This window comes from Schistocerca piceifrons, chromosome X (genome assembly GCF_021461385.2).
Source record: "Schistocerca piceifrons isolate TAMUIC-IGC-003096 chromosome X, iqSchPice1.1, whole genome shotgun sequence".
NCBI lineage: Eukaryota > Metazoa > Arthropoda > Insecta > Orthoptera > Acrididae > Schistocerca > Schistocerca piceifrons.
The window spans coordinates 357,849,312-357,872,158 of NC_060149.1; the positions used below are offsets into that span (position 1 = coordinate 357,849,312).

Consider the following 22,847-nt stretch of genomic DNA (forward strand, 5'->3'; position numbering starts at 1 on the left):
CACAAGAGCACTGAAGTTTCATAGCCTATACTAATACATAACTAAACACTAATGTAAACAAACTTTTAAACTTACTTTTGAAAGTTTTAACTAACTATGTAAACTCTGTGTGACACACACAAATTAATTTAACTTTGAAATGCTAAGTCTAGTAAAAAAAAAAACTACTCTCTTCCAAAATTTACACTTAAAATGTAAACAAAACTAATGACTAATGGCTTTTACAAAATACTTTCTTTTTGATCTAAATACACTCAGAAAAGTGAAACCTTCCAGCCTAGTGAAGAAGTAAATACACTAGTCTAAAATGTAATATTAATTAAATTAGCTCTTATTTCAATATTAATCACTTAACTTAGCAAGAACTTCATGGGCATGCGTCTTCTGTAAAGATGGGTGCATCAGTAAAAAAGAAAGCCAACATGCTGTTAAATGGCTGATCATAATGGTCTGCTGGTCAGTTACCTCATTGCCAGAATTTTACTAATCCCATTTATGAAACCTGAGTATTTTCTGTCTCTCACTTGCCTCCTATAGTCAGCAGAAAACACGACTGCCCAGACTTTGGGTAACATTTTTGTGGCGATTATGTATCGCATAAACACAATTTTATGAATGGGACTTATAAAATTGTCAGGTCACATGACTCCCAATGTTGCACATTAACACTTATCATCTTATATAAAGAAATTTTCAGTTCATTTGAAAACTCAGAAGCTCAAAATTTAAGAAGTTAATAGAGAATGAAGAATGCATGTATTTTCAACTCACATGAGTGTCCATAATTTTTTTCCTTTGCTTTGCCTTTAAGAAAAGAATGTTGTGAGGTTGGACTTACCACGTGTAAACTTGTAAAGTACATGCAACTGCATATCCAGAGACAAAAGTGTTTATCTCTTTCTGTCTTATTCATTACCATGTATGTTTCATATGAGCATACTGTTTTGCATTTAACACTAGTTTCATTTTATCTCAGTGTTGTTGCTTTTTTATGCTTTCCTGGGACAGATCTCCTGTCAGTGTTAACAAAGATTAATGTTGGTCTTCCACAGAAATTTATTTTGGAGGAAATAATTTAGGGTAGAACTGATGCAATTCTTAGTCCAGGCATGTGTTTAAGCATTAGAATGATCTTCATACAACAAAAACTGCATTACCCTCAATTGGAACTGGACACATGATAGACACATTAGACAGGTACTGTAGCAGCCTTATGATTTATTTTTATTTGCTATATTATAAGAAGAAAATACAGATGCTGAATGTTTTCTATACCATAAGTTTATAAAGTGCTAACTGCCTTGAGAGATACACCCAGAAAAACACTATAAGCATAGATCACTGTTGAAAAGGTGCAAATTGGATACATTTTTGTTCTTGAGTTTATTCTAAAGTTTTCTTTTGTGCGAGTCTTCTTACATTTATATCAGAGTTACATGAGTTATGTAACATTGTATGACCAATCATCGAGTGCACCATTTTATGTTGATTGTATCAAAAAACCACACACTTAAGTTGGAAGCATCATGTATGCTCATTGTGATTGTTTTGATTGCCTTCCTGTTGTTATTTGAAGTAAGTGAAGACTTCTGTTTATGTCTACATCCATGTGCATACTCTGTAAGCCACCATATGGTGCATGGTGGAGGGTACATTGTATCAATACTAATCATTTCCTTACAAATGAAATGAGGGAAAACAGACTGTTTGTATGCCTCCATACAAGCCCTAATTTCCCCCGTCTTCATGGTCCTTGTGCGAAATGTACCTTGGTGGCAGTAGAAGCATTCTGCAGTCAGCTTCAAATGCCAATTCTCCTAATTTTATTAATCATGTTTCAGGAAAAGAATGTCATCTTCCCTACAGGGATTCCCATCTGAATTTACAAAACACCTCCGTCATACTCGCATGTTAATTGAACCCCCTAGAACAAATTTAGCGACTCTCCTCTGAAATGTGTCACTGTCTTCCTTTAATCTAATCTGGGGGGGATCTAACTTGGAAGCACAATATTTATTATATACAGGATAGTATGTTGTGGTATTTTAACCATAATTGACCACTGATGTTGTGTCTAGTATGCTGTAGTTGAGAACATGTTCATTACTGAATTATCTAAGTAGGATAGAAGGTAAAACTGAAGCATGAGAAGAAAAAAAAAGTCTGTATGTTATATGATGAAGTTAATAATGGTATGATATTTATCAGTTTTTTAAATGTTTAGCCGTGTAAGATGGAAGAAAAGTTGACATTAAAGTTTTTCATTGAACTTTCAAGACACTAATGCACATTTTTTGCATTTTTCACGAGAGAAACTTGTAGAATAAAACAGTTTGTGGTTGATGTTTCTTATATTTTTGTGTGTCATCAAAATTACTAAGTTTTAACCACTAACTTTATTTTACTGGGTGCATGTCTGGTTAACCATTGTCAAAATTTTTATGCATGGTTGTGAATACTCTACTGAATTTTGTGTAAAGGTACTCTTCTCTTTCCCATAACTTTCACTTAAGCAAAATTGTCTGGATGGAAACAGTGAGGCTGGGCTAATAAGCATTTTGTTGAATAACTTGTAAATGTCAGAGTGGTGTTCATACAGAGTGACTCTAAGCAGTGTCATTCTGGCACTTTCCAAACTTTGTGGAAGCGTTCTGTTTTTTGCTTATGTAATATCGTGTTATACATCATCACAAAATTTCATGTTTAAAAACACACAAACAAAGTGAGAAATATGTCAGACAGAAATAGAAATGTGGCGGTACTGAGGTTAACACAATGGACTCTGTAATGACCTTGTTGGCGGAATGCTATACTCTAATCTTCCTTTTTTTCTTTCCTCCTTCCTTCAGAAGCACAAGATTTCACAATGACTTTGTGTATCATTAATGCACTTATGGTGTAATTTGACTATATAGAGTTCAATGTATTGTGTTGAATTCACCATAAATTGTAATATTTTCCCAACCATTCTGTTTCACACCCACTTCACTGTCCTGTTGTATGTGTGGAATAATATCAGTTTTATTATGTTGCATTACATTCCTGCTGTTTCATCAATATTGTAGTTTTCCTATTTCAGAGAACCTGAATGGTATAACTACTCCGAGCTACTTACTTTCCAAAAATAAAATTTTGAGTTTTGGAGGACAGTTTCCTTGAATCATGGCACCAGATGCCAGTTATTTGCATATGAACAGATGTTATATGAGGTGTTGCAATAAAGAAACTGGACTCATGATCTAACTCTTTATTGAAAAAAACTTACACAACTGAAATGTTGTCCCCTTCAACACAATCCCCTCCCCGATCCCTTCACCACACCATGTGAATTTTCCACTGTTAGAAGCAGTGCTGCAAGTCATTTTCTGTTATGCTGTTAAGGAAGCTAATTGCTTTTTCCTTCACTGCATCCACAGACTCGAACATGGTTCCTTTGAGTGCAGATGCAGACTTCAGTTTTGGGAAGAGAAGGAAGTTGCATGGTGCTAGATCAGGTGGATACAGTGGATGTTCCACCACTGGAATGTTGTTTTTCACCAAAATACTCTTCACAGACATCTTCTTCATCACTCACATTCATGGAGGGTCTCCAGAAGAGTTAAGTAATAAGCTTGATTGACAGTCTGACCTTCATGCACCTGGTTGGTGTAGATAACTCCATTGGATATCAAAGAAAGCAATCATCATTGCTTTGAATTTTGATTTCCTCATGTGCACTTTCTTCTTCCTAATGTACTGAGGGCTCTTCCAACGTATGGATTGTCGCTTAGTCTCTGGATTGTATTGGCATATCCATGTTACGTCACACGCAATTACTTTGCTAGGTAATCAGGGTCATTTTCACTGTTTTCGAGTGTGTCAGCACAGCAGTCCACTTGATGTTGCTTTTGCTGATTTTTGAGGATTCTTGGCACCACTCTAACACAAACCTTTGTCATGCCCAGATCATCATGCAAAATCTGTTTTAACGGTTTCCTTATTCATGCAGACAAGTTCTGAAATTGCTCGAACGCTCAGGTGGTGCTCTTCTTGAACAATTCTACTGATTTTCTCCACATTCTCTTCAGTTTTTGAAGTGGAAGCACAGCCCAATTTCAGATTGTCTTTGATGTCTTCCCTACTGTCCTTGAACCTGTTAACCCACTTGAAAACTTGCCGTATGAGATAGACATGGATCACTGTAAGCTTGTTTCAACAAATCATAAGTTTCTGTGGTGGATTATTCAATTTTTGTGAGGGACTGGATGTCAACATGTTGTTCCACTTTAGAGTGTAGCATAATTCTGATGGGGCTCAGACACTCGACCTGTTTCTAAGAAGTCTCACGGACAGACTTATCACCACAGTGGCATGAAATTTTGTATGCGTGTCGGGAGAGTCCCAAGGTTATTCTCCCTTTCTTCTCTTTGTCATCGACTAAACCAGAAATGCGCACAACAGGCAGTCTGGTTTCTTTATTGGCACACCTCTTATATGCTCTCCACTCTACCATTATGTTATGGAAGTTTCTGTAGACTTCCTTGATGTCATTCAAGTGGACTATGCTGACAACCTGTCCTGTCCTCTCTTCTTTAAATGTTGGTGTATATTCATCTGTCTGTATATGACTTACGTTTTCCATCTATTAAGTTGACAAATCCTATTTCATTGTAAAATGATTGCTGGAAAAAATAAATTACTAATACTAAATAAATCATTATTGGTATACTCATCAACTTTTATAATTATAATCCATTTCACTGATTGATCCAATTGTTGGGAATAACCAGTCTTTCAACAAAAAAGTGTTGTTATGGGGAACATAATGAGTAAGTCCTTTAAGTGCTCAGTAAAGGGGATCTGGTGAGTTTTAGGGTGCTGTAGATAGTGGAAATCACAGTGGTGTTTGAACTGTTCCAGTAAAAAATTGGCAATATGGGTTGATGTAATGTCTTGAAAGATGCAATTGCCACTTGGGAAAAAATCCAGGACTGGAAGATATGCTCAGCCTGCACAGAGAGCGTGGTACTGAAAACTGGTCAGGGCACCAAATGTCAAAGTTTTTTGTATATTAACACACACACACCTATAAAACACCAGACCTTTCCTCGGTCTTCAACCATTCCAGTGCTATTATGGTGGAACAGTGTGATCTGTCTTGCTAATGAACTTGCATGGGGCATGGATAGCAATGTGGGCATCTGGTGGAATAAATCATAAATGTGAATGTGTGGTACATGGGCAGTAGGTGTATTGTTGTTGACCATTACTGTAATTGGTGATCAAATAATCTATTGTCTGTGCTAGTTGAAACATAACAATTATTGAATTGTCATGTGCATCTTTTGTCAACTTTTCACCTCGTATCCCCACTATAAGACCAATGTTGTTGTGCTCTTAAGAAGGACAGTATTTGAATACTTGCCATAAGCATTCATTCATGAAGTCAGTCTTCAAGCTGTCAGAGTCTCCTTTTGTCAGTGATCAAAAAATATTTTCATTTCCAATCATGAGTCACTTATGTCTTCTGACTCACTCAATGGTGAATATATTTAAGATACTTGCCAATGGGTGAGTATGCTGCTGCTAACTTAATGGCACTTTGTATGCAGCACTTCTCAAATTGGTAGGGATTGAAATATGATCAAAATAAGACACCCTTCTGTCATTAGTGATTTTTGCCATAAAATCTATATATTGTGGCAGTGGGTTCCAACAAGCTGACCAGCTGCCAATTGATCCAGTGCATCAGTAAGTGGGAATTAATGGAATAAAAGGTCTAATGCTGTATCCTGGTTCAACAAGAAGAACAGTTTGGATGAAACTGTATGACATGCAGTTTTCTTGTCAATGTAACAACTCTTCTGTTGTGATTCTCTTTCCCATCCTCTTCTGAAAAGACTGTACTCCATGACTTATGATATATTGCTTACTCATCCTGAAAATACTCCTGTACAAGTACTTTTTTTAATGCACTTACAGGGATTTTAAGAAAAAGTCTTTATCTTAAATCGAGAATATCCATTGTGTTTACTTGATTTAGAATATCCCAGACTCTGTTTTTTTTTTTTCATTCTTATGAACCATGGTAATACAATACAGTGATTCTCTGAATTCAGAATTCTTGCTTTGTGATTGATTATACATATCATGTTTTTATTTGATACCGTGTGCCAAGCATTTATTCAAGCTGTCCAAGTCGTCCTATAGAATACAGTACACCAGTTCCCCTATTCAAAATACCAACGGTGGCAAGCTGGTCATGTTTTATAACAACAATAACTGCAACAATTCTGCATGTTTACCCTTAACTGTGTTTTTTAACAAAATGGTTCTCACACAAACAGTTGGTACATGGTTGTATGGCCCCAAAATTCACATTAATATGACTGACTTAGTAGCTTCCAATATGCATCATCTTTTCTGAAAGGAATGTCAGTACATTGATTTTATTTTTTCAGGTGCTCTTAATTATTTTTCCAGTCTGATGGCTGAAGGGGGTATTATACAGAAGCAAGGTTGGTACATGATACCTTTATTCATCTTGTTTATCATACTTGGATGCCCATCTATAAATGAATGCCACACATTCACGTGGTTAATTCGTCTGTTACCCATCTATATCAATTCCAGTGGTTTATACTCAATGCAGGTTTTAATAACCTTACAGCTGAAGCCATACAACAGCTACAACACATTGAATGGTTTGGATGGTTGTGTTAATTTATAAATTTACTCATCACTCTGAAAAAGCTTCTTCCAGAGTTAGTGTATTGTGAGATATGCAGTAAGCTGCTGTAGTAAATGAACTAGAGACACTGAGATAGTATACAAAAAGAGGGGAGCAGGTTAATAAAGCCTGGTCAGGGAAAATGAGAACTGAATATATTGTAAATGTGCATACTCTCGAACACATTTGAACCTGGGAAACATTGTTATGGAAGCATTTGGCATTATGTTGCATATTTTCTGTTCATAGTTTTCAATTGTACTAGCCTTCATAGACATGAAAATAAGCATAATTTGGAGGAAACTGTATGACACTCAGTCTGGTTAGTGTAGCAACTGCACTGTTGTAATTCTCTTTCTCTTCTTATTATTGTGATTGTTCTGGAAAATGAAGTGTTTTATGTCAGTCCACCAGTACTTCACTAAAAAAACGTCTGCCAAAAAGGCAGTTTGAAACTTTGAGTCAGGGTACAAGGTGAGCCGCAATATCTCAGTTGGTAAGGGAATTGCTATCGTGAAAAGTTAGGGTCCAGTTTTAAGTCCCCTGATCCTGAGTAGAATTTAATTTGTCAGATAGTTTCATTATAGTGTTGATTTTTTTTTTCAAGCTGTCCAAGTCGTCCTATAGAATACAGTACACCAGTTCTGCATGTTTACCCTTAACTGTGTTTTTTAACAAAATGGTTCTCACACAAACAGTTGGTACATGGTTGTATGGCCCCAAAATTCACATTAATATGACTGACTTAGTAGCTTCCAATATGCATCATCTTTTCTGAAAGGAATGTCAGTACATTGATTTTATTTTTTCAGGTGCTCTTAATTATTTTTCCAGTCTGAGAGAGAGAGAGAGAGAGAGAGAGAGAGAGAGAGAGAGGGGGGGGGGGGGGGGTGCGCGTGTGCTTGGGTGGGTGCCCGGTTTTGTAATAAACTACTATGGTATGAAAATTCATCTGTAATCCAGTTTTTCATAGGATGCAACACAGTATAATATACTCTCAACAAAATTAAACAAACTGATCCCTCCCCACCTGCTAAATGTTTGCATCTTGCAGTAGTACTGTTCGGTAATTATGTTTTTGGGAACACAAAATAGAAAACCGAGGAGGATTCACTGAGGAATGGTCCATTAATATGGTGTGTGTTGCACAAATGAAAGAGGAAATGAACTAATGTTTAAAAATATGTAATGAAGCAGTAATATTAATGGGCTGTAAACAGCAAATGTATTGTTGATTAACATCTGTCACATGTGCCAAAAATTACTTGCATGAATACCACCGTTTGTTAATGTGGGTATTAACAGTACATTAGCTCACTTTTGAGGTACTTCAATTTCATTACCTTTTAGTCAGGTTTCTACGAAGAAGGTTGTTAAAAAGAACACCAAGTTGAAATGAACACAATGACGCAAAGCTTTGTAGGTATGCTACCTGCTTACCCATTGTTGCTCACTTAGTCACAAGGTGAATTTGGAAAATAAAGGCCATTTGCTTATGTTTAAAAGTCGGCTCAGAACAAAGTTGCATGAATGATGGGGCTCATCAATTCTTTATGGGCCTGTAGAAGTCATTGTTTTGAATCTGTAGTTGTTTGACTAAGGGCAAAAGCAAACAACAATGACTTCGATAATTGTTGCCCCCAGCAGTTATGAAGTGTGTGTTGTAATTAAATTCTTGTGTGCAAAGGGATGTAAAGCTGGTAAAATTCATCAGGAGTTTGCCTAGTTTACAGGTCTACAGCAATTAGTGAAGGCAATGTGAGACATTGGTGTCGGCGATTCGAAACTGGCTGTACAAATGTGCATAATGATGAACAGAGTTGCAGGCTCAGTAACACGACTGATGAAATTGTCCAACAAGTAGAACAAAAACTGTGATCTGATTGGTAACTAGTACTCTGGATGTTAAATTTTCTCATGTTGGCTGCTCTACTATTGATAGGCTTGCCGCTGAAAAACTAGAACGTTGCAGATTGCATGCAAGTTGTGTATTGAAAATGTTTACTGACCATCACAAAGAGCAAAGAATGTTGAACAGGAGAGCATTATCGGCAAGATTGAGATGATTTGTCTTCCTTCAGTATTTCATGCAACAAGACAAAGATATCCTACGTCAATGCAGAATCAAAATCAGTCATTGCAGTGGTACAAATCTAACCTCACCAAAAAGTAAAAGAAATCAGTCTCCCTACTTGAGTCAAAAAATTATGGCTGCAGTTTTCTTGGAGGAAAAGGGCATGCTTTTGATTTATTTGATGGAACGTAGTCTACAATTACAGCTGATGTGTACTGCAAAACACTTACCAGATTAAAATATGCCATCCAAAATTGATATTGCAGGAAACTGTCCACCAGAATTGTCCTTGTCTGTGACAACATGCATGTACATATTGCTGCCCATACCACTGGTAAAATTTAGTGTTTCTATTGGCAACTTTCCAACCATGCACATTGTAGTCACAACCTCGCACCCAATGACTATTACATCTCCTTGCACTTGGAGAGACAATGGCTGGGTGAACAATGTTTTGAAGATGAGGGGGGAAATCAACACTGCTATTGTAAACTGGCTCAATTGCAAGACGCAGAACTTCTGTGCAGAGTGGTTTAAGAAGCTAGTACAAAGTTACAAAAATGTTTAGAAGTGAGCCATGATTATTTGGCAAAGTGAACATGGTTTGCAGGAAATGAAAGTCGCCAAAAAAGCATATTCTGACGAATGTATTTGTTATGGCCCTTACTTTTTGAATATGCCTCATATTCATCCCTATTTCTCATATTCATCCCCATTTCTCATATTATGCAAGTATAGGAAAATGATTTCTGCCACATTCAGTTCTCATTAAAGTACTATAGAGAGCTCCGATTGTTCTTTTTGACTAATTTGAACTGAAAAGTCATTGCGACTATCAACAATCAACACAGTTACTATAAACTATCAATATGACACATTAGTTTTTGGTTTTTTCTACATGACAGTTCCTTCTCACCCTTGCTCTCATACCTAGAAGTGAAATGCTATAACAATTCTTATCAGTCAGTTTTGATTATGTTTGAGTGTCACTCCCTTACCAAACAACTTCCGTCCCTGTTTGAGGATTCTTTCCAAATCAGTAATTTACGTTTATACCAGATTTACTTGAAATTGTTTCAGCTGTTGCCAACTTCCATTTAATTATAGAATTATGTTTGCTTTTACGTGTGCCATCTTATTATGTTGTATGTGTACATCATTTAGTTTAGATAACTGCAGATTCCATAATGGAACACACACAAGTCCATTTTTAAATGTAGATTCTTGAGCTAAGGATAAAGAATTCCTTGCATGTGTCATTGTATGGAATGATAACTGGGTCTATTAGTGTGGGTGAGAATTCAAAAGCCTATTGATGGGAAGACCAGCACACGCACTTTTCCTGCTTAAAAAAAAATCTGTTTGCCATATTTGGCAAAATTTGCTGATATTGTTGTGGAACTTTGAGTTGTTTGACACAGTAACCATAGTGATGAAACTCTGAAATACATGCTTCATTTAACTGATACTCCACAAGCCACTGTACAGTGTATGCTGGAAGATGGGTACCAGAATAATTTCATCGACCCCTTCCTCTTTTCCCAAAACCTGTTCAGTACACATGTGGTGTATGGAGTAAAATTGTTGCTACGTCTATGTATATGCCTGAATTAATCTTAATTTTACCTTTGTGGTCATTATGAAAGATTAAGTTGAATAAAGTAATATGTTTCACAGTTTGTATTGGAAAACAAGCTTTCAACATTCTTGGAATTCAGTAAGAATGCCGTGTCGTTCGAATCAGCTACGCAGCTCTCTCTGTTTATGCATTAACTTTATGAATTGGTATTGAACCAAGTGTACTTCTTTCATCCCTTACTAATCATACACAGCACAAACTTATTAATCATGTATCCTTTAATTCTAATGAATTTGCGCTGTTCATCATTCTTTTCCCTAGAGCTAAATGAATGCTGTTGGCTGCTTGGATAATTTCTAGTAATTTTTTGACACATTTTTAAGTAAAAATATCATCCTACTTTTCATTCAAAAATTTTGATCATTGATGCTCTAATAACCGTATGGTATCTGATTCTTCTCACAGCATGCACTGAATCAAAAAAGTTGATTATGTTTGTTACCTCATCTGTTTCCTTTGTAATTGAAGTATCAGAATTGATGTGGCATCATAGAGCAGTTTGTGTCTAATAATTTGTAAATTTTCTTTGAAACATTCATCCATTGGCTACTTTATTTGGATGGTTGATTGAAGCACCAAGCTACAATTTTTTGCTGTGCCAATGCTACAAATTATGAGGTGTGCTTTTGCCTCATGAAAGAAGCTAATGCTCTCCACTTTAGCCAGGTGTTGTAAGGAACTGAGAATGGTCTCTGAGCCCAGGCAGTAGATATTATTGGTGCCTATAAGAACCATAACTTGTAGCAGGTTGTGCCTGATGCAGTCAACAGCTGCAGGAGAGCATCATCATCATCATCTCAGATTCCCCAGCAGACTTATTGTGCCCACACTGAACTTTATTCATGACCGTGCTTTCAACATATAATTTTGATGTTTTGTATGGCAAATATACTCAATAATATGAGAACAGCAGCATATTACATGCTTTAAAAAGCAAAAATGTTGTCTATAAACTTGTGATTGATAGTTGTTTGTACTCTGAAAAATGCTACTCATGTATATGAAACTTTCCAGATTACAACTTATGGTTTATTAGAAAGGATGTTATGGGAATTAGATTGATTATACACTTTTCTTATTTGGAATTTAGATACGTTGTGGGCCACTTTTATGTATTTTCATCAGTTTCACAACACTTTTGAAATGGCAGTTGTTGCTTTTCACCTGTATACACTCATATAACATGTACTACAAGCCCATGCTTGAACAAATATTTCAGGTTACATCATATTTATATTATGTATATATGTAGGAGCATAAGAGTTTCCTATAAATTGAATTTTACAGCAGATGACTTTTACTTTTCACAGACAGAGTGAGGCCACTACTACCACCCAAACCAACAGGATGTATCCCCGCCCATCACTCTCCTGGGACAACTGCAGGACTCAAATCTATGAGGTACTGTCATAACGCTAAAATAACATTTTTACAAAATGAAGAAAAGTGATATCTGATCTTCTTGCCATGCCAAAAACATTATAATTTTAGAACATGATAAGAAACATTAGTTTTAAATGTAACTGTATGCCATACTGATGAAATTCTTGTGCTTGTGGTCTGGCCATTTAGATTTTTGTCACCCCACCTTTGTTTCGTTTATTGATTTTCCCAGTACTTGTCAGAATATTTCCTGATGGTTTCAGTGCTTTTATTCAGATATCATGAAACATAGGAAGAATGCTCCAGCTGTGCTGTTTACTAGTAGCTATGTCTTTATTCTTCCGAAATGATTTTCTGAAAATGGTGTCCATGCCATTGGTACACAGTATTTTTTGTACTTATTTAGAAGTCCATAAGACCTCATAAATGATGCAACAGATTTTTATGTGGTGGGAAATCCAATTTGAAACCCAAATGATGACATTTACTTTCTTATATTTTTGTCTTTCTAAGTTTTACTCTGAAAGACCACCCATGTAATATGATTGAAACATGCAGACAATGTGATTTATGTGAACATGCCGTGATAAATCTGTAACTTGCCCATTTCTTGAATTTAGTTCTAAAGCATAATCTACTATTGAGAGCATTGTATATTTGTCTTCAGTATAAGATTCATACTTCCTTCTGTTTTTGTAATCTCTTCACACCATAAAAGCATTAGAGTGCCAAAGTAATGTATTACACATGGCCTAACTAACTCATTTAGTGACTTAACTACAGATGCATAGACCAGTACACTTTCATACGTAAAGGATCTTCTCATTATACATCATTTCTATATGACCTCCTTCCTTCCTTCTTCCATTGCGAAAACTTAGCATATGGATTCCAGTTATGGTTTTGCACTTTCAGATGAGTTGTTTTTCATAGCCTGAACATAAATTCTGTGAATTTTTGTTCTGATAATATTCTTTTTCTTAACTGTGATGTCTTTATTATTTACTTTGCATAATTTTTTACTGATTTTACTCGTGTATGCCTCCTTTAAACACTTCGACTGTATTTAAAACTGTGAAATAAATCTTAATGAATTGTCACGGCTGTCAAAGAATGTTCTCATAAATGTTGTTTCAGTATTTTTGGTGTGTTCCAAATTTTCTGTGGAGGTCTACCACCATAGCTCAGAGTGGTTCTAAAAGTCTGTTCATCGCTTAATTTGTAAACTAAAAATGGTCCTGATATTCTGTGATAAGTTCTATGTTTATGAGGATGTGATAGGATGATAAATACCTTGACAGTAATATTTTGGAAGAATAAGCTTTTGAGTTGGAAGACTGTTTGAATAAATATACTGCTTTCCATTAATAACATTATGTTCACATGTTCATCAAAGTTGTCATGTCACTGGAGTCACTGTGAGAAATAGTTATTGTTCCAATTCTCTGTCATGGCCTTGCTGGTGACAGGTTATTAACTACTAATTACAAAAAACAGCAAGAACTTCAGCATCATACCTATTAGCACCAATTCTGCTTAGACATCAGCAACCTTAAATGGAATAATGGTAGCCTTCCTGAGAATCAGCTCATGCATATCACATTGATTTGCTGCTTTTTAAATTTTATTTATATCTTTATTTATTTGTTTATTTTATTGGTAACTAATGTTTAGTTGTTAATTGTTTTCTTTCTGTATTTAGTTGCTCATCTGAAGAGTATTCTTGATAACATGACCTTTTTTTTTCGTTTTTAGGACAGTTACAAGAGGAAGCAGTTCAGGTGCAAATTCTTGTCAAAAGAGCATTACCTTTAAGGAAACAGCATCTACAGAAAATTATACAGAAACTGGAAAATCAACAACATCCATAACAGAATTAAAGAAACAGTATGAGTGCAAAGAGATCAAAGATTTAACTTTTAAAAAATGTGGTGGACATGAAGTGTGTGAAGAAAAGTGTAATAGGAAACCATTTTCATCGAAGAAGCAGGTTCTGACAAGACCACAAATTTTCCCTAAACCACAGACACCAATTAAATCAAAAAAGGTTATTGTGAACACTGAACCTCCTTCCCCTCAGAACTGTGTAAAGCGTGTTGTATCAGAGACAGCAGTTGAGGAACTTAGTGAAACTTCTGTGCAAAATGTCAAGATTCCAAACAAACATACCTCAAGTGCAGAGAGGTGCCTGGAATCAAAAAATGTAGAAGAGTTTTGTGTTAGAGCTGATACAGTTCCAAAAAGTGAAGTTGATTCCTATCATGTGTTACATATCAGAGCTCCAGTTGCAAATTTTGAGGAATTTGATTGTCTTCCGGAAAGTGACAGGCGAGATGTTCCAGTACGTCCCCCACGTTCTCCTAAAAATAAGGCGTTACAGGGAAATATATTTCTTAAGTGTATAGAGGGTACTTCATTTTTGAGCTCTAGGGATAAATTTATTTCATCAAGCCCTCCTGACATATTGCTCAAAAAATTTGACAACAGTGACACATGCAAAGTCAAACATCTTGAGGTGAAGGCAAAGAGCTCTAGTTTGGGAAGATTTTACACACGTCATTTAAGTGAGGTCCATAGTGTTAACATATCACTAGATAAAAATGGTAAAACCCCTATACCACCCCCTAGGAGGAGAAGAAAATCAGTTACAGATGTTTTACCTACAAAGGAATTAGAAAGCAAACAGGATTTGTACAGCCGTATAAGTTTGATTAAACCCCAGAGAAGTTTTCCCGAATATGCCACTGTTAATTACAGTCAGAAAAAAAATCGCAAGAATAACTCAGAAGGTATTGTTTGTTCTAATGATAAAACAACTAGTATAAATCCAGAAAAGGATCCAAAACAAGAAACTACAGTTAATAGTTTTATTGATGACAGGCTCAACCTCCATGCCCTAAAGCACTTATTTGAAACTTGCAATCGTCCAGATATAACTCATTTATCCAAAGAAGCAGCTAGACCAAATACCAGTCATTCGGTAAAGAATGAAGTGCAGCTCAGTGAAATAGCAGCTGATATGGACACTACAGCAGCCACAACGTTTAGTGAAACATGTAGGTTAGATAAGGATGTTTCTTCAAATATAGATAATTCTGTGTTGTCTACAGAGTTTATCAAGTCAGATAACAAAGATAAAGGAACTGTCACACCAGAGAACTTTTCTGTGTGCAAATCTCAGTGTGAAGACTGTCCTCATTCTGGTGAGCAAGACGCTCCTAGAAACGAGATTAAGAAATCTAGTGCCCTCCCAAATGAAAGTGATATGTGTGCAACAAGTTTTCAAGAAAAATCGATGTCAGATGTACATGATAGTTCAAGTTCAAGTAAGATAGAATGGGTGTCAGTGAATAGCTCTGTTCGCAATAGTTCAAATGAAATTGGGAAAAGGGTAGATGAAATTGACAGTTCTTCTTATAAACAAACTTGTGAGGAAAATATAAATCTGTTAAAGGAAAATAATGATGTCACTATATTACTGGAGAATTCTGTTGTTGACCATGTTGAAATCACTACATCACAGAAAATCTGCGGTGATGGTATTTCAAGTTTAGAAGTATGTCAGAGCTCATTTAATGTAGACACTGGTAAGGTATGTGCCATCAGCACTGGTTCAAACAGTACTACATCTACTCAAGAAAAAACGGAGTCATCACCAGAACAGAAATTTAAGTACAGGAGTGCTGGAAGTGAGAAACTAATATTCAGATTACTGTCAGATGATTCATTAACTTCATCCACACCATCATTGCCGTGCAGTCTGACCCACCGGAACACAGCATTAAACAGGAAGCATGCACGGCGGCTGTCATGGAGCAGCTGCAGGGATCGTGTCAGAGCAATGAGGAATGAACCTAGGGGAAGAGGTAACAGTTTATCTCTGTGGTATGATGATGGTGACCTCTCAAGTGGAGCTTTAGCTGACCTAGACAGCTCAGACAACACAGCAAGGCAGAGTTCACTAGAAGATCTGTTCCAAGGGAGTGAATGTGATGTTGCTAAGAAGTCACCTCAGTGGAATGTATATTCAAAGTCTGAGAGAGGCTTGTTACCTAATGAAGATTGTGCATCTATATCAAGCAGCAGTCAAGACAATGAATACTCTCTGTCTTCTATGAAAGTTGTAGAGAGCTCTGCAGGTAGAAAGTCAAAAGTTCCAGAACAGAATTACATGAAAGGTGATGCTCACTCAGACCAAGAAAAAACAGACATCACAGAAACAAGTCAGAACTCTGATTCTGAGGCAACTGGTCATTTTAGCAAGGGAGATGCAGTAAAACTTACATCATCTGAGCAGAAAGCCAATAAAGCATTTTTCATTGCCAAAGAACTTATGACATCAGAAAGAGTATTTATCAGTGTACTGAAACTTTTAAATGAAGATTTCCGACAGGCTTTGGAAATGACAAGAAAACAATATCAATTTCAAATAATCCCCGATGACGACTTCTGTAAGATATTTAATAGTTTGCCACAATTACAAAGCCTTAATGAGGATCTGCTGCACGATCTTGAATGCAGAATTGAAAATTGGCAATCTTCTAAAAAGATAGCGGATGTCATTGTAAGGAAAGGTCCATTCTTAAAACTGTATACCACATATATTCAGAATTTTGGAGCTCAGTGCAGTCATTTTGATGAATGTTGTCAAAAATATCCAAAATTTTCCAAATTAGTGAGAGACTTTGAAGCCTTGCCCATTTGCCAAAAACTTTCAATTAAGCATTTCATGTTAAAACCTGTCCAGCGAATACCACAGTACCGACTTCTACTTGAAGACTATTCCCGACAGCTGGATTCCTCCTCACCAGATTACGAGGATACCCAGAGAGCACTGAAAATTGTGTGTGATGTTGCAGACCATGCTAACAGAAGCATCAAATTGGGAGTAAGTTTCCTAATAATCTTAATAGTACTTATAGTTTTCAGACAAATGATGACAACTGAAAACAAAAACTTTACCACATAAGTTGCATTAATCTTGTACTAAAAGTAGAAGCTTTTGTAACAAATTTTTTGTCAGTTATATGCTCTTGGTTTTTGAAAAGCATATGGTAAAATTTACAATACAGAAATTACAGCAATAATGTTAGATGTAAAATTTTTATAAGTTGTAGTCCACATGGACTTACTCTAAACAAGCTGTACCCATACAATTAAAAAAGTAAAAATACAATATCCCTTGGTAAGATTCATACTTCATGAGAATATATGTTAATTGTATGAGACATATAAGTAAACGTTTTTTCTGCTCAGCACCATTTTCAAAATGGTAAAGATCTGTGACATGTAATAAAGGGTGTCCCAGGAAGACTGGTCAATATTCAAGGAAATGACAGTAACAATCATTTGAAGTAAAGGTCTAGTAAAAACGGGCTCTAAAATGTATGCCTTAAGAGCTGTGAGAACTTGTTCAGTAGAAGCGATGTGTGTCACAGTAACAAGGATGAACAAGTGCTCATAGCTCTTAAGGTATGCATTTAAGAGCTCATGTTTATTTGCCTTTTTTGCTCTAAATGACCCTTCCTGTCATATCCCTGAATATTGGCCATTCCTCCTGGACACTCTGTATGGAGAGGGCCAAAAACACAATTCTCCTGTTTACAGTGACTGAGAGTATGTACTTGAAACTGTGCAAAATAAAGTAAGTGGAGAAAGTTTCACTTGCAAGGCAAGAAGTCTTAGGGATTCAAAAGGTGACATGGGTATGCTGATTGTGTGTGCTGGTTATGTATGCTGGTTACATTCCACAAGTGACCTACAGAATATCAGTAACAGATGTTATAGCCTCGCATGGCAATTTAAGACATACTATGACCCTCCATATTGTGGATTGGGCCATTCAGTAGGCTTTCCTGTTATGGCTCTCATTGTCAGGGTAGTGCTCTCTGGAGGTCAGCAGTGGTCTGTCATGACAAAGTTACAAATGCAACCTTTCAGTCTGGAGCCTCCTGTGTGTGTTGTATCGGATTCAAGGCCAAGGAGCAAACTGACCACACTAGACAAACAGTGACCACTCGTTACAAATACTCATCTACCAGGCCAGCCCTGTGTGACTGAGTGTTATCTATCATTCAGTAGGTGGAATCCAGTTCAACATGCATATTGAAGAAGGCACACTGCAGGATATTATCATTATAGACTGCACCATTAACAATACTCGTACGAAAGACATGTAATGAAATATATGCCTCTTCTTGCTGATCCTGATGAAGACATCTGCATCCCCTTGTTGGCACCATCCCATAATATTAGCAGGGTGCAACATACCCCAGAAGCATTACAGATAAACATGACAATCTTTCTGCAGGCTAAACTTTGATTATGCACTGTCCTTAGATTAATTCACATTGCGAGAGACACTTTATATGCTGGGTACATGGCGCCATTGTGTGTGTTTGGCGGTTTATCAAGCAACCCCTTGAAAGTGATAGCACTCCCTGGTGAGAGCTCTGTGACCCAGAAGTTGCAACAAGATATCTAACAGTGGTAGGTGATGTGTTGTTTGGACATATTCAGGTATTTAAGGTAAGATAACCACCTTGGCACTGGGTTGTTGCATATGATAAACCTTGATTGTACATCTGCTCAGTATTTTTTACCTCGTGGAATTTTCTGTTAACTGATGTTAGTTGATACTTGGCTCCTGGTCCACCTTTTATTGAATATGGTTGGCTTCATATATGTCAGTGACCTGACCATACACAATGTATCCATATGTGTTTCCCATGCATCTTATTTCCATACAGATCAAACCGATTCTTGAGAATGTTGCTATTTTGCTCGAGACTCTTGAGTGAAACAAATTCCTGTCCCCCCTTGGAAGCTTCTTGCATCTTCTAATTTTCTGTTTACAGTCTAGGATATTATCTTGGAGATTTTTGATTAGAAGTAACTGCTGTTGTGTTACACATGTTCAGTATCTTGGGTTTTGAAACAAACATTTGGTGTGTAGTTAATGTCCTTTTGCGCATCATATAAGTCGACACTTCTCTACAGGTAGATGTAAGACACTTCTCCACAGGTGGGTGTAATGTATTCAGTCTCATTGCACAAGGTGATTCTGTCAGGGAACATGTTTAATTTTCTCAGACTTCAGCCATTTAATACAGAACCAGCAGGATACACATAATTACTGTATTTGTGTTAGTGATACTGAAGCCAACCATGGGGATAGTGGAGTGGCTTCGGTGCAGGATGGCAGGTGGCTGGGGGTTGTGGCAAGGTTGCAGGCCAGTGGCAGCCCACATAACACACAGCTACCAAAATAAACCTTTTATTTTACTCAGACATTTGCACTCTGCTGATTTGGGGTGGCAAAAGCCCCTATCGGCACAAGTGGGGGGGGGGGGGGGGGGCGCCACAGGGCCAGCAGGGGACAGCAAGTGCCCAGCTGGCTGGCGGTGGCATGCGTGTCCATGATTGCTAACACCAGTGCACAGTATGGGAGACACAGCTCAGTTACATGGGTCATGCTGCAAAACACGCATTATCAGTAGTGGGCAGAATTCTTACGGTAGCCAACTCCTTGGTGGACAACTGTGACCCAATGGGTGATGGTGGGATGTGCCGCAGCTGCTGCTATGATGGTATTGTTATTGGTGAAAGGCAGCTGCCATGCCTGAGACTTGATCCAGTGTCTTCCTGGGTGGGAGTCAGGCCTGCTGATGGAATGGACTTTGGATAGCCCTGTCGTGGCACGGCTCAAAGTCTGTAAGGTGGACTTATTGTTAGTGCAGGATATAGGTATAGTGATGGAGGCCTGAACTTGTGACTACTGCTGGCAGCTTCATGATGTCCCCTTGTCTGCCATAGCCTCCATGTAGTAATGCTTGGCTGCGAATGATTTTGCTACAAAGTGATATCTCTTTAAGCAGGATAGCAATACGCCTTTTATGCCGATGTGCTGCTTTCAGTCACATTCTTGGCATCACCACTGAAACCTGTTGGTGGAGAAATCTCTTTGCCTGTACTGCAACAAGTATCTTACTGCTGTGCTGCCCATTTTGCAGAGCCAAGCCTAGCCTGTCTAACAATGAATAAACAGCCCTGTTACTGTAATTGGAATGTCTACATCACACACTTGCCAGGTGGCAGCAGCTGTTGCAATGCTTTACCTCCACACTCCCACATACTCCCATAGATTTACCCACAAAACAGTAGTGCTGCTACATTACCCCCTTGAAGATCCAGACCCCTGAGTCTCCACATAGATCCAATCTACAGCCGAGATTCCCATGCCCAGTGAATGTTGTTTCACATTTTATGAAACAGGTTTCCATCACAAGAGTGTATGGCAGCTTAAACCACATGGTTCTGAGACCCCATTAACCTACTAAGCTTACTATACTTACTCTTACACTACTAGACTACTTATGTACTACTCCACTGAATTAGTTCTCTTGGAACCCACATCACATTCTACCTTTACTTTTTTGCCCTGCTAGTTATGTGTCATTGGCAACTTCTCCCTCCCTCCCTCCCTCCCTCCCTCCCTCCCTCCCTCCCTCCCTCCATGCCCTCACATCCTGTTCCACAGCTTCTTCGTTTCCTCCTAAGCTCTAGGGAACACATTCATCATATGGAAATATATGTTCTTTACCATCTTAGCCACAACATCTGCAACATAACTATCAACAACTTTTAGTCTAAATTAGCATTATCATCTGCAGTTCCACACTGCATGTTGCAAATTTAGTTGGCAGATGCATTTGTGCATTTTGTCCGGGCTCTACGGCCTCTAAAAAACACCCATTATCCTACAATGAGATAGATAGTGTGGCACTTGCATCACTCACTTTGCTATCCACACACTTATTCACTTTGCCCACACTCATTCCTGCTACCCCGGCCTCCACAATTCCACATGATACCTGAGCTGGTACTTCTACAATACTCCACATGCTTTTAACAACTTATTCCATGCATTGTGTAAACTCTCAGTAATTTGTATAATGTTGCCACTCCATTTAATAATTATCATAATCTTCCCACTCACAAACTTGTCCCACCAGTCATCAGATTCTCTGTTCTCTCCTCCACCTTTCCAGATTGATTGGGTTAACTATATTAACAGCTGTTGGACAAGTTGTGTGACCAGTCAGTCTATCTCCAGGACTGTCCCTCTTCCTGCCAATGTTCTCCATATGCCTCCTCTCTTTCCCTTCTATCCATCTTCTCCAAAATCTTCCTATTCCTCATGTCCCAAGGACAATTTTTAATCCACCAGTCATCAAACCCTCTCTGCTTCTTCTCCACATACTATGGAGTTTTGCAGTAAGCTGTTTCTTTCTCCCTATCCTAAAGTGCTTCCATTCTCAGACAGTTGGGTATTGTCCACTTCAGTTTTTAAAATTTTGAACGCCTCATCTGAGGAGCCTCCTGTGGTATTGAAAACTTCTCTCACTGTGGTACTGACCATGACATTATTACCTTTTATCAATTACACACAGAAATGACAAGGACACTTAAACATACTTCAATCCCACACCTCTTACGTCTTTACATGCTTACATACTGAGCAACACTTGTTGTACACCTGTGCGCCTTACAGATGGTCCACAATACCGTGCATTTCTTGTGATTGTCATACTCTGGTGTCATGATAATTCCATTCAATGAAAATGTCAAAACAGGAACATGAAATCAGATTATGAGAACACTTAACTGTGACGCTATCATATTACTTCTTACTACAACCTAACTACTCTTGCCTGATTGGCTGCACATAATTATTATTTAGACATGGAAATGAGGACTAAATTTAGTTTCACCTCCTGAATTGTTACTCATGATTAACAGCTTATTTGCTTCTAGACAGTGAGAGAGAGGCATCTCTTTTGTGTGATAACACCCATTGCAAAAACCAACATTCTAATTTCCACATCCACAGAACCCCATCTGCATTTACCTGCCACATATTGAACCCACAAATACCGTTATACATCTGACCAAAGACCCACTGGCCTGCTGTGATACTCAAAGTCGACCAAAAACACTGCACCTGCCACATCGTATGTCAACAAAACTGCATCCCCACAGAAGTGGAGTCGTATTCTTCATCCACAGGTGACAATTGTAAGCAGTGTCACTCTTTCTGCTGTCATCAAATGACTTGGTGACTGGGTGAAAGATTCCACTGCTGATACCAAATGAAGCTGACCCCGGGGGATTGTGGTGGCTTTGATGCAGGATGGCAGACAGCAGAGGGTTCTGTCAGGGTTGCAGGACAGTGTCGTCCCAGGGGAACACAGCATATTAAAGTAAATATGGTATTTTACTCAGTCATTTGCACTCTGCCGATGCGGAGTAGTGACCCCCCCCCCCCCCCCCCCCGCCTTAGGGATGCAGTGGCCCCATGGCAAGTGCTAGCACCCAGCTGGCTGCTCTAAAACTCACCCAGGATTGCCGACACCTGTGCACAGTATGTGTCGCACAACCTGGTTACGTTAGTCGTGCCACAAGCACACAGCATGTCGAGGTGGCCGGAATTCTTGCAGTGATAGCTGGCTCCTTGGTGCAGTCAGGCCTCGCTGATGGGGTGGACCTGGGTAGCCCTGTCACGCTGTGGTGGCACCAAGTCCAGATGTAGTGCAGGAAACAGGTATGGTGACAGAGACCCTAACTCACGACTGCTGCATGCAGCATCATGGCATCCTCTTGTCCAGCATAGCCTATGGCCTCCACATTCCAATAGCACTGCTGGGCTGTAAATGATTTTACTACAGAGTGACAGCTATTTATACTGGATAGCAGCACACCTGTTAAGCCTACATGCCACTTCAAGTCGCATTCTTGAAAACACCATTGAAGCCCATTGGTGGAGAAACCCCCTTGCCTGTACTGCAGGAACCATATCCTATCGCTGTACATACATACGTACATACATACATACATACATTCATTCATTCATAGATACATTAATCCTTGTTCCATAGGTCATGAATGCATTTCATAATGATGTGGAACGTGTTGCTGTAACGTAAGTTTTCTTTACCTAAAATAATTAATTAATTTTTTTACAGTTACTATTTCATATCAAA

At 38.0% G+C, this 22,847-nt stretch overlaps 1 protein-coding gene across 7 annotated transcripts in view; it reads left to right on the top strand.

The window, feature by feature from the left end:
- LOC124721160 overlaps positions 1–22,847 on the top strand; it is a 191,943-nt gene that overhangs the window by 68,821 nt on the left and 100,275 nt on the right. For 4 of the 7 annotated variants that reach the window (XM_047245989.1, XM_047245985.1, XM_047245984.1 and 1 more), the window contains 3 exons: positions 6,441–6,497; positions 11,733–11,823; positions 13,561–16,693. In XM_047245989.1, the coding sequence (XP_047101945.1) occupies positions 6,467–6,497; positions 11,733–11,823; positions 13,561–16,693 (3,255 nt within the window). In that variant the 5' untranslated portion in view covers positions 6,441–6,466. The remainder of the gene's footprint in view (positions 1–6,440; positions 6,498–11,732; positions 11,824–13,560; positions 16,694–22,847) is intronic. The other 3 variants (XM_047245987.1, XM_047245988.1, XM_047245986.1) reach the window with 1 other exon arrangement.